This window comes from Terrapene carolina, unplaced genomic scaffold, assembly GCF_002925995.2.
Source record: "Terrapene carolina triunguis isolate 2854851 unplaced genomic scaffold, T_m_triunguis-2.0 Scaffold235, whole genome shotgun sequence".
Classification (NCBI taxonomy): domain Eukaryota; kingdom Metazoa; phylum Chordata; order Testudines; family Emydidae; genus Terrapene; species Terrapene triunguis.
Genome location: NW_020664586.1, coordinates 414865 through 426704, shown reverse-complemented (window position 1 = coordinate 426704; position 11840 = coordinate 414865). Strand labels below are relative to the sequence as shown.

Genomic DNA, 11840 nt, shown 5'->3' with positions numbered 1-11840 from the left:
GAGATGCACGTTATGTCACACCGGGCAGCAGCTGAGCTTTCCTTTACAGCATCCTAGTCCTACTGGCTGTAAAGAAAACCTTTAAAAGGTGCCTAAGCACAGCTCAAGCAGCGGCACAGGAACTCCCTTGTCATGGCTGTTGGGGAATTCACTCTGAAGCCTAATGGCATTATGCTGGTGTGAGGCTTTCCTGGGGGATCAGGTTAGCAGATGGAGCTGGGGAGGGGCTGGAGAAAAGCCCTGTGGGATCATGGTACGGAGGAGAGCCGGGCAGGTAAGCCAGGCAGCCCATGACCCCGGTACCCTGGCGAGCAGGGCTCAGACTCTGCTCCCTTGTTGGGTCAAAGCTGTACAAGGGGGAGACCAAGCACTCCCCAGCCAGACCCAATGCCCCCTAAACATACCCCCCAGCCAGACCCAATGCCCCCCCAGCCAGACCCCCCCCCAGGCCATCCAGCCCGATTGCCCCCAGCCCCAGCCAGACTCCCCAGCTTCCCTAGCCAGACCCCCTCCGTCTGCCCCAATGCCCCCCCCAGCCAGACTCCTCAGGCCAGCCAGACCCCCCCCCAGGCCATCCGGCCCCAACGTCCCCCAGCCAGACCCCCAGTTCCCCCAGCCAGAGCCCCCCCAGCCATCCAGGCCCCCGCAACCGCAGTCCCCAGCGAGCCGTTTCCATGGAGACAGGCGGGGGCGAGCGCTGTACTCCGCCAGCCCCGCCCCGGAGCCATGTTGGATGGAACCGCCGGCGCCGAACCCGGGACACGGAGCGGGGTGAGAGCGTCCCCTCCGCCCACCCCAGCCCCCTCCAAACATCCCCGCTCCCCCAAATGGGCCCCCGCCAGCCCAGCCCCTCCCTCCTTTTTAGGCCCCTCCAAAGTCCAAACACTCCAGGCCAGCCAAGCTCCTCCCCCTTTCCAGCCCCCTCCAAACACCCCCTGCCCGGCCAGCCCATTCCCCCTCCAAACACCTCCTCACCCTCCCGAACGACCACAGCTCCCCCGAACGGCCTCCCTGGCCAGGCCAGTCCCCTCCAAACACTCCCCCCCAGTGCTGCCTGACCTGCTGTTCTCTTCTCACAGCCGCCCCATGGCGACCCGCCCAGCCCTGTGCACCGTCCGCAGCCCTGTGGCGCTGCAGGTGGGAGATGTGAAGACGGACCTGGCTCAGCCTGGCGTGGCCGTCATTGATGTGGCCTTGCCCCCCGCCCAGCCCCTGGATGTACGTGTGGGGTGAGCCCCTGCCCGGGCTATGGGGGGGTCGCGCGTGGCCCTCCGCCCCTCCTGCCCGTGCACCATGGGGGGGGGAGGGAGCTTAGTGACAGTCACAGGGCGAGGCGGGGGGGCTGCTGCAATGTCTACGGGGCCGGGTAGCTGTGGTAGGGCCCTGGGCTCCCAAAAAACTCTCTGGGATGCGAAGGGTCCCTCAGGAGGAATAGGGCAGCTCTGGGGAAACCCTGGGTAGCAGGGCTGCCCAGGTCCCCATCGGGTGCCAGTCTGCATGCTGTTGGGTGCCCTGATGCAGCAGCGAGCTAAGGTCAGAGCCCCGGCTTGCTCAGCACACTCATTTGGACACTAGGGTTGGGTAGGGTTCTCGGGGCAGATGGACCCCAGGTGGGCATCTGATCCATGGGGACCCAGGTGCCATTGGGTGTGTGCTTGAGCAGCTCCCACTGCAGCCAGTGACAGGGCGACATGTCCAAAGCATGCCAGGAAGGGGCACTGCCACGGAGACAGGGAATAACAAAGCCACCTGGGCACGCTGTTCTCCTGACAAAAAGCAGCATTTGGTGGCTGAATGCCAGGGGGCTATTGTACACTTGGGGCTCGAGGACATTCCCATGGGTTTTGGAAGGAAAGATGCCGCTTGCTCCACCCTGAAGTAGCTGGGTGGGAGGACTTGAGGACCTAGTCTCCACTAGGGGAAAGGCTCTGCATGCAGCCGGATGGACGGGGACTGGCTGGGCACTTGGGGCACCTTATGCAGCACATTGCAGGCAGCTCTTAATAACTAGCCTTTCCCAGGTCGGAGTTGGGAGGAGGGCAGTTTTAGGTCCAGCCAGTGAACCAGCCTGTCCCAGAGCCATGGCAATGACACAGAAGCTGAGGGAGAGCACCACTGTGTGTCCCAGTTCTCCAGTCTCCGGAGTGTAGCAGAGGGGCTGGATTTCAGAGCAGAGACCAGAGGCAGGTAGTGCAGAGCCACAGCCATCTCCCTGGGACTAGGGATGCTGCCGGACGAGAATAGCAAAACGTAGGGCTTTGAAGCAAGCTTCTAAGTGTGAGTAACTTGTATCGAAGAGTCTGAGGGACAGGTAGGTTTTCAACTGTCATATTTCTATTTACTGTGTCAAGCTTGGGGCCAGGAGCTGTGCGTTCAGAGAGAAACAGGTTGTGAAGCCGAAGGGACCATTGTGCACATCTACCCACACGTCCCGCATAGCACAGGCCAGAGAATGTTCCCAGAATAATTCCTAGAGCAGCTCTGTTAGAACACTGTCCAGTCTGGATTTAAACAGTGTTGGGGATGGAGAATCCAGCTCTGCAGAGCTGGTCATCCCCATGCCTTTCCTGCTGCCCATCGAACTGAGTGGACTCACTGGTGGATTGAAGATGTGGCTCAAAGGAGGCCCAGTGGATTGCTACTTGCCTGTCTAGGTGGCAGAGGGCAGGCTCTCCCCGGGTGGGTACCTGCCTGTCTAGGCAGCAAAGGACAGGCTCTCCCCCTGGGGCAGGCTCGTGACCTGCGCGCTGGGTTGTCTCAGTTGCAGGAAATCGTCTTTAAGAACTCCTACACGGCTTTCCTGACTGTGCGAGTGCAGCGGCGCCGCCCCTGTGATGTGGGGCGCGCCAGCGCCAGGAAGTGGGTCACCTGCTTGTGGAATCACTGCCTGATGCCCAGCCCGCACACAGAGGCCGGCTCCCAGGATTACTTCTCTCTCTTCAGGCATCAGGTCAGGACTCTTGGTGCCACTGGGACTGGGGGGCTGGGCCTATGGTAGCTGATTCCCCTGTAGTTAGAGCAGCAGCAGAGCCCTGACTGTGCCTTGGCCACCACTGCCCACAGCCGGCACAAGTGCAGCTGGGCTGGGCCTGCCGCTCCGGAGAGGAGAGAGTGCTGGGGAGAAGCCAGGTGGTACAGGCAGGCCAGCTGGGGCTCGCAGGGGGCTTGCTTGCCCTTAGTGCTGGGCTGCGACTGAAGCACTAAAGCAAGGCACGGGCTGCTTGTCCCAGCAGATCCCATGGTGCTGCTCATAAGAGCAAACTCGATGTTGGGAATCCTGATCCCTGTGGTGTAATCAGGATCTCTTACTCCTCCCTGAATCCTGTGTAGTGTTGTAGGGCTCTACCCCAGAGCCAGCTGTCATTCAGTGCTGGGGGCAGCAGCTGAATTGCCCAATGGAATTCTTGGCACTAAAACCTCTGCTTCCCCTCTGGCTGCTGCTGGGGATGTGGGCTGTCTCCAAGGCTGACAGACCTGATGGTTTATTACATTGCGATAGTGCTAGGACCCCCACCAGCACCATAGTGCTGGGGCCCACCCTGAGCTGCCAGTCCTCGTCCTTATCCTGCCTGGTGGAAAGGGCCTGGAGTGCGATTCTTGGCACCCATCTATAACTCCTCCTGTCTAGCCATCCCGCATCGGGCTTCGCTCTGCCCCCTGTAGCTCCGTCACCTCACCAGAGCTGGCAGCCCTTGTGCCCCTGGCTCTAAATAACTAGCACCCAACCCCCTCACTGCAGCGCAGCTCTTGCTGCCCTGTTGTCTCTGGCAGTTGCTGTGTGATGTGGATCAGGTGACCGCCGTGCGTTTGATTCTTCGCCAGCCCTCACCCGTTTGGCTGCACTTCACCCTGGAGGAGCTGCGGCTCTACCCCAGGGGCCAGCAGGTGAGTGACTGCTGTGGCGCTGTCAGGCTGCCTTTCTCCCAGGCAATGAGTGCTGCACAAAGCCGCCTGTGCTTGGCGAGACCGGAATCGCCCCTGGCCCTGCCAGCCGCGCGGCATTCAGCCCTGCAGGACTCTTCTGAGACCCTGCTAGTCGTCTCTGCCTCGGACTGCTTCCCACAGGTTCCGCTGAGGTTGGGAAGCAGCTGCCCATCCCTTAGCCAAGGGTACCCTGTCTCCCCTCACTTGCTGTGCTGTAAAGGCCCCCCCGTCAAGAATGCAGACGCAGGGGGTACCAAATCCCACCCCGTGTCCCTCCTGGCAGGGGCTGCCCCAGACTCTGGGTCTGACACGTGAGGCTCTCCCCAGACCCCCTACCCCCAGGGCCCCGGGGAGCTCAGTGAAGTGCAGTTTGCAGTCTGGGCCGTGGCGCATGGCCTCAGTTGTCTCAGGCTCCTGGCCATGGGGGCCTCTGTCTCTGCGGCGCAGGGAGTGTTTCCTGCGGCACCCCTGTCATCGGCCTGGCCCCAGCACTGATCACCTGCCTGTGCTCCTTGTTGTTTCTGCCTGTGCTGTGACTCTGAGGCCATCTGCACCAGCAGGATTACAGTGACGGAGCAGACTGCCCGGGGGGCCTGGGGAGGGAGCAGAGATGGGGCAGCCGCACACTCCGGCTGGACCCACACTCCCTTTGCTTCTGGCTACAGTGCAGTTCCCTTGGCCTAAGGAGTGTGCATTGAATGCAGCAGTGGGGTCAGCAGGCAGCCTGTCCCTGTGAGCACGGAGGAGCCAGGCCTGCCTCCATCTGTATGGCAGGGAGGGGGAGGGGGAGCTTGGCTCTGCTCTGCTCATCTGCCACCTTTGACCCCTTTCAGAGCCTGCAGACAGACTTCCCGTCCTGGCTGTCCCACCTGGCCCCCCAGCAGCAGCCAGAAAACCTGCATGGGGTAAGCAGGCTCCTTATGAGCAGCGCTGGAGCTGGGGTCTCCCAGGGAGCAGTGAGCATGTCCCGGCCAGAGTTGGGGTATCCTGGGGGGAGAGGGCAGCAGGTGAGGTCCCTATTGCGGGTGGGGTGTCCTGGGGGAGAGAATGGGGTGTCCTGGGGGGAGGGGCCACGGGTGGGTTCCCGGTTGGAGGTGGGGTGTTCTAGGGAGAGAAGGTGGGGTCCCGGCTGGTGGTGGGGTGTTCTGGAAGGGCAGCGGGCAGGGTCCTGACTGGCGGGGGATGGGGGGAAATGTCCCCTGAAGCAGACAGCTCAGTTGGGCAGGGCAGGTGGGTACAGTGGGAGCTGGGCTCGTGGGGGCCATGATCCCTGCCAGGTGCATTGGGATCTGCATGCACACTGATGCACTGCAGGAAGTGGTGGGGAGCTCCTGGACTCTGGGGAGTGGTAAATGGGGGGCAGCATGCCGGGTTATAGATGAGAGCTGCATGTCTGGGGCAGGGGGATGGGCACCATAGTCTGCACTTGGGAAGTGCAGGTTAGCCCTGTCCACCGGGAGCACATGGCCTGTTTGTGTTCCTCTTGCACACGTGTCCTAGTGCGAATACACACAAGGGCTAATGGCCAGCTGCCAACACTGCTCAGCGAGCAAATTTCAACTGTCTGTTTGAATGTGCAATTTGAAATCCAGGCAACTGTTGATTCATTCTACAAGCCCACCCCAGTCAGGGGACAAGCCCCATGCCTGTCACTAGCTAGCTCAGCACAAGGAGCTGTTTGCAAGCTGCCTGCAGAGAGAATTGCTTGCTGAATAACTTGGCCCCCCGACCACACCTGGGTGCTTCTCACCTGCTTGGGCAGTTTGCAAACAGCAAAAGGCCAGATCTATCAACCAGGTGTTGGGGGGGGGGGGCTTACCCTGACTCTGGTGGGCCAGCCAGCAGTTGAGCCTCCAGCAGCTGGGACTTCGCCAGCACAGTCCACAGAGCATTTGGACTGGGCATGTCGCTGGCACTCAGCTTCCTTGCGGGCCACAAGCGGAAATCCAACAGCGGTTGTTATAAGAGAGAAAACCCCTGCCGGCCTTGTTCAAAGACCAGGAAAATGCGGTGAGCAGCAGTGTCTCCTCGCACATTAGACAGACAGTGCTGTGGATTTCAGCTCTCTGTAAAGCTCTCCTGGGCTGCGAGCGCCCTGCGGGCTCTGTTGTGATGGGTGGAGAGCTTGGGAAAGCACGCAGCCTGGGAGTTCTGCTCTGAGAGGCTCTACTGCATGGGCGACCGGGATCGGGCGGCGAGAACCAGGGGGTGACCGGGGTTGGGTGGCTGAGATGGGGGGTTGGAGTCCCCAGTCGGGGGGGAGAACCCCAGTGGTGCTGAGTGGAGGGTTGGAGACTCCCGCGGGGGACCCGGTGGCGCAGCGTGGCTGAGTGGAGGGTTGGATACCCCAGTGGGGGGGAGGGGGGCCTGGGAGCACTGAGTGGGGGGGACGGGACCCAGTGGCACAGCACAGCTGAGTGGTGGGTTGGAGACCCCAGTAGCGCAGTGCGACTCAGCCAAGGAGGGCCCAGTTTGAAACACCTGCATGCAAACTAGTGCAGAGAGAGCCTGCCGAGGGTGTGGAGATCCAGCTCTGTGATATTCGGCCAGTTGTGATTCCTGGCCCAGATCTTGCACTGCACATGTGGGGCCCGGTACCTGCACTGATCTGCCTGACCCCGGTGCTATTGCTGTGCTCTAGCTCCTCAGCACTCAGTTTCTTTTCTTAAATGGGGTGCCCCAGGGCTGTGTCCTCAGCCCTTTGCTGCAGGATGCACCTTAGGCCTGTGAGGTTGGTGTTCCGGTGGCCACTGGGGCTGTTTGTGAACGCCAGGCGGTGGCAGCTCTGGGTGCATGCCATGGAATGAGGATGTGCCTGGGGCTGTGCTCTTGGACCACCCTGGGCAAAGCCACGCTCAGGAGGCACTTGGAAGGCGTTGGAGCTGAGTGGGTCGACTGGGCTGTCAGCGCAACCTGAGGCAAGCTGGAATTTTCAAGAGTTTTGGGGAAAATGGCGAATTCATTTCTAAATTCTATTCAGCTCTCCCCCGTTCCCCTGAGTTCCCGTCTAGAGTCTCCTGGCTGTGGCCTCTCCAGCACTGTGTGTGCCATGCAATTAGTTTGATTTTGTTAATTAACAGCGGCTTGGATTTGATGTCCTGGCTGTCGGTTCCGGGCACACTTGCCAACAGACACCGAGCTTGACGTGCTCAGCTGGGGACACCATGGCTCATGGCAGCCAGGATCTTCCAGGAAGCAGCTGCTGCAGATTCGACACAGACCGGAGCTCTCTGACCGTGCAGCCAGAGAATGCTCCTGAATCAGCTGGGCAGCTCAGCTGGGATGAGTAGGCCCCTGGCCAGGCTGGTCCTGCAGCATCCAGCCCATCAGGAAGGGGTGTGATGTTCCAGAGCAGCGAGTAGGGAGCTCGAATGGCAGGCCTGGCTGGGGCAGAGTCCTGGCAGTGACGTGTGCCGCTGGCTGGAGCAGTCAGAGGTGTCGTGTGTGATGCCTTCCCAGTCCATCCCCTGCTTTGTGGTTTTCTGGGAGAGCAACGGTGCCTCATGCACTGGGCGGGGGTTGTGTGCACAGACTGCTGGCTATACTGCAGTAGGACCTGGAGGCCCCCCTGTGCCAGGTGCTGCCCCAAGGGCTCACCGTCTGAAAGCAGACAAAGCAGAGTGGAGCAATGAGATGAAGTGGGCTTGGGGGAGAGCAGGGTAACCAGAGAGCACTTGTCCCATGGGCAGCGGGGAAGTGAGGGTTATCCCAGCTGTCTGGAGCTGCCTTCAGGAACACCCATCTCAATAACCGTTGCTTGTCTGCAGGGTGTCCCCGACCCGGAAAAGGTGTCTACAGAAGTCCAGCAGCTGTGGGTACTAACGGAGATGATCCGCGCTAACCAGACGGCAGCCCGAATCGGGCGTTTTGACGTTAGTTTCCAGTTAGCTCTGTTCATTGCCCACAGGGGCTGGCCCCCTGCTCTGGGCTTGCTGTTTGGCCTGGCATGCGCCGAAGGGGCATGATGTATTTTGGGCACTGGCAGCATCTGCAGTCACCCTGAGCTGCTCCCAGCTGGCCATGCTGTACGAAATGCCATCAAACTGCTGGGAAAGCTCCTGGGGGTTCCAGGTTCAGGAGTATTGGAGGTAGGGAACTCTCACCTCCCCCAGTCCCAGCCTCTCTGATGTTCCAGCTCCAATTCCACTGTAATGGAGGAGGTAGGCTGCATGGGGGCTCTCGGCTCCTGCAGTCCCAGCAGAGGTCCCTAGCAGGCACGTCAGAGGCTGTGGGCACCTGCAGTCCCAGCAGTGGCCCCAAGGGGATGTGTTGGGTGCTGTGGGCGCCTGCAGTCCCAGCAGCGGCCCCTACAGGGCGCGTCAGGGTCTCTCGGCTCCTGCAGTCCAAGCAGCAGCCCCTAGGGGGTGTGTCGGGGCTCTCTGCTCCTGCAGTCCCAGCCAGCCCCAGCAGGAGGCAGTGGCATACCCTGATGGGAGTGACGCTGGTCTCTGTGTTCCAGGTGGATGGCTGTTACGACATCAATCTGCTCTCCTACACCTGAGCTCTGGCCCAGGCTGGCTGCCCTGAACTTGCCATCTGCACAGCACGTTTCCTTCATCGCTGATCAGAGTCTGCCTCAGCTCTCCCAAGTCAAGAGGGTTGTTTTCTCTCCCTCCCTGTTCTGTGCTCCCTCAGCCTTCCCCACAGCATCTCCTGGGCTTCTTGGCTCCTTGGTGCTGGCCAGATTCCTCCATCTGCATCTCCCTGGGGCCTGCGGACTTCCTCTTCTCCTGGCACTGCATAAACTCCCTGTTCTGGGCCTGGCAGGCATGTCCCCCAGCCTCCTGATCAAATCACATTGCAGGTGTTTGGCAGAGCGCCCCCCCCCCCCCCCCGGAAATTTCAGACGAATCCTGCTTCCAGTGACATCTGGGGTGCCAATAATCCTGAGGTGGGCGAAGCTCAAGGGATGTGCTGGGCTCTGGGAACAGAGTTACTGCCCTGAATGTTGCACCAGAGCCCTGCTCCTCCGAGCTTGGAGCTGCCTGGGGCTCAGCGTGGGGCTGGTGTGCTGCAGGCATGGGACAGGGAAGGGACTGTGATGTTCCCTGTTTTTTGCCATTCCCCATGGCTGTGCAGTAGGAGGTGCTACCCAAAAGCCACAGGGCTACTTTGGCAGTTTTTGTCTGTTCTCCCTGTTCTGGTAGGGTACAGGGCTGGGGCCCTACCACCTTCCCTTCATGGTAGTGGGGCTGCAGGGGCATGGCGAGGGGGGGAGGAAGGACTGTCGGTTGGAGCCTTCCTGGCTGTGGATTTTAGCAAGGTTGCAGGGCTCAGAGCCTGGGATGGGGAGAGCTGTCTGCGGGCTCTTGGGAGCCTCAGCACCAATGGCAATCAAAGTATGCTACCACAGAACACAGTCCAGACACCCCCCATCACTCCCAGCCCCAATTGGCTCCTGACCCATAAATGTGCAAACTCTGTGAAGATGGGCAGCTTGTCACCTAGCCCCTCTGATGGCCCCAGGGTGCTCCCAGATGCTCACTTCCAATCATGGAGTAAATAGCAGCCATGCAGAAGAGATTTGAGCTCTTGGTCTCCTGGATCCCAGCCTGGAGCACCTTCCCCCGGGCCCCTGGATCATGGCCTGGAGCGCCCCCCCTACGCACACACACACCAGGTACTGGGGGTTGTCTCTCTCTCCTGCAGTGCTGGGCAAGATTCCCAGCAGCCCTGTGTGCTGCTCCTGAGCACCCAGTCCCTTGGTAACACGGGTGTGGGCTGGTTCGCGGGCTCACGGGCCTGCTCAAAAAAGCAGGGGATGGGGTGTGTCTTGGGAACCGCTGCAGCAACCGAGCCCCACTTTGTGCCATTAACTCTCCCAGGAGGTGCAGTGGAGAGTGCTGGCACCTGATGTGGGGCAATGGCATGACTGCCACTTTCCCTGGTATTCAGGACAGTGGCAGGAGGTGAACACCTGGCCCCTCCCCATGTTCTCTCCAAGGGGGCTAGAGTAGCTGAGCACCTTCCAGCCTTCGCCACATGTAACCTCGTGCCTACCCTGGGAATGGCTGGCCCCAGCATCCGTCTGGGAACCGAGGTCCAGAGAGACTTGCCCAGGGTCACATAAGGAGTTTGTAGCAGAACTGGGACATGAGCCCTGGTCTCCTGAATGCCAGCCTAGTGCCCTCCCCCTGGGCCATCTTTCCTGGCCACGTGCTTGCTTCCTTCCATCCTTCCTGGCTGCATGTGACTGTGCTGGCCTGAGTAGGACATGGGTCTTGGGCTGTAGCCAGCCATGCTGTTCCCTCCAACACTCACTGTGCCCATGGGGATCTGACCCCTATTCTGCCTGTCCCCACAGGGGGATGCATCATGCATTTGCTGGATCTCCACCCAGCTGCTCTAATAAACAACCCCCAAAGCTGAGCTGTGCTAGTGGTTTCTCTGAGTGGAGCCTGGCTGGCACATGCCATCCCTTCTGCCCCGCCTGGGCATTGTCATTTCCCTACAGCCCAGCTTGGGGGCTGCCTGTGCCCAACCCAGCCTTCCCTCAGCTCTTAGAAGAGGGGAGCTGGAGCTGAAGGGCCAGTGTCCATAGAGAGGACAAGGCCAGGTTTCAGGAGAGCTGGGGGGGGAGGCTCGTGGGGGTGAATGAGAGGAAGGCAGTGTTACCTGCACAATCTAGAGCACACTGCCTATACCCTACGGAGGGCTCAAGGCATGAACCAGTCAATTTACGCACCCCCACCCTTTTCCTTCCAAGGGCTCAGGGTGTAAGGCACCTATCCTTATGTGACCTGGGGTGCCAGGGCAGCCCGCACTGAAAATGTCAAGGTCAGGGCAGGCTGCAAAAGGGAGAGCAGATACTCCCAAAACTGATGGTTAACACTGAATCACACAGCTGCCTTTATTACATTCCAGTTCTCTGGCCCCCAGTCAGGACCTAGGTCCAGTACAGTGAGAAGTTGTTTAAAAGCTCTGCTCACATATACAAAATGTTCTGACCCCAAAGGGCCAGCCATGTTACCAGGTCAATATTAGTTTGGAACTTACCCAAAATACCATGCTGCTAATCAATCCTTTAGTGTCTAAAACTAACGATTATTATAAAGAAAAAAGAAAGAACAAGAAGAGAGTTGTTAAGTGGTGAAGCAGTCAGATACATACCCAGACTTCAAAGTCCATATATCATGTTCTTAGCCGTATTGGTGAGTTTGCTGGCTTGAAAGTCCCTCTGGAACACGTCCACAGCTGGGATGGGTCATTCAGTCCTTCCTTCAGAGCTTCGTTTGTAGAAAAGTTCCTCCAGAGGTAAGAAGCAGGAATGAAGACAAAATGGAGAAGATGCAGCTGCCTTTTATAGTCTTTTACCATGTGGCTTGTGCATCCTTTGTTTCAAACACAAGCTGCCCAGCACATGGCATGGAGAAGCCTTAGAGTTCTGTCCATAAAGTTCAAGCCCCTACATGGTTTGCTGACTTATAAGGTGTAGTCCCTGGCTTTTTCAATGGGTTCATTGTATAGCTGATGACCCTTGATGGGCCATTGAACAGGCTAGGGTAGTGCTGATGCCAATCTATCTGGGGGTGTCACCCAGAAACACAGCATAAGTTTTGAAACAGATATATCATGCATACCTGTAACTCACAATACCATCCTATACCGAAAATCCACCGACCACTATGCCTACCTTCATGCCTCCAGCTTCCATCCCGGAAACACCATAATCCATCATCTACAGCCAAGCGCTGAGGTATAACCGCATTTGCTCCAACCCCTCAGACAGAGACCAACACCTACAAGATCTTCACCAAGCATTCTCAAAACTATGATACCTGCACGAGGAAATAAGGAAACAAATCAACAGAGCCAGACATGTACCCAGAAGCCTCCTGCTGCAAGACAAGCCCAAGAAAGAAACCAATAGAACTCCACTGGCCATCACCTACAGTCCTCAGCTAAAACCTCTCCAC

General features: G+C 59.0%; 1 protein-coding gene across 3 annotated transcripts; it reads left to right on the top strand.

The window, feature by feature from the left end:
- Positions 1-705: 705 nt before the first annotated feature.
- Positions 706-10288, top strand: NICN1 (nicolin 1). 3 transcript variants are annotated; one of them, XM_024193670.2, is made up of 7 exons: positions 706-771; positions 1080-1218; positions 2762-2950; positions 3823-3885; positions 4758-4829; positions 7692-7796; positions 8384-10288. In XM_024193670.2, the coding sequence occupies exons 1-7, from the start codon at positions 734-736 to the stop codon at positions 8423-8425; spliced, it is 648 nt and encodes a 215-aa protein (XP_024049438.1). In that variant the 5' UTR covers positions 706-733; the 3' UTR covers positions 8426-10288. The 3 variants fall into 3 exon arrangements, with proteins under 3 accessions (XP_024049438.1, XP_024049437.1, XP_024049436.1); XM_024193669.2 differs by having other exon boundaries at positions 3772-3885; XM_024193668.2 differs by having other exon boundaries at positions 3745-3885.
- Positions 10289-11840: the final 1552 nt, after the last annotated feature.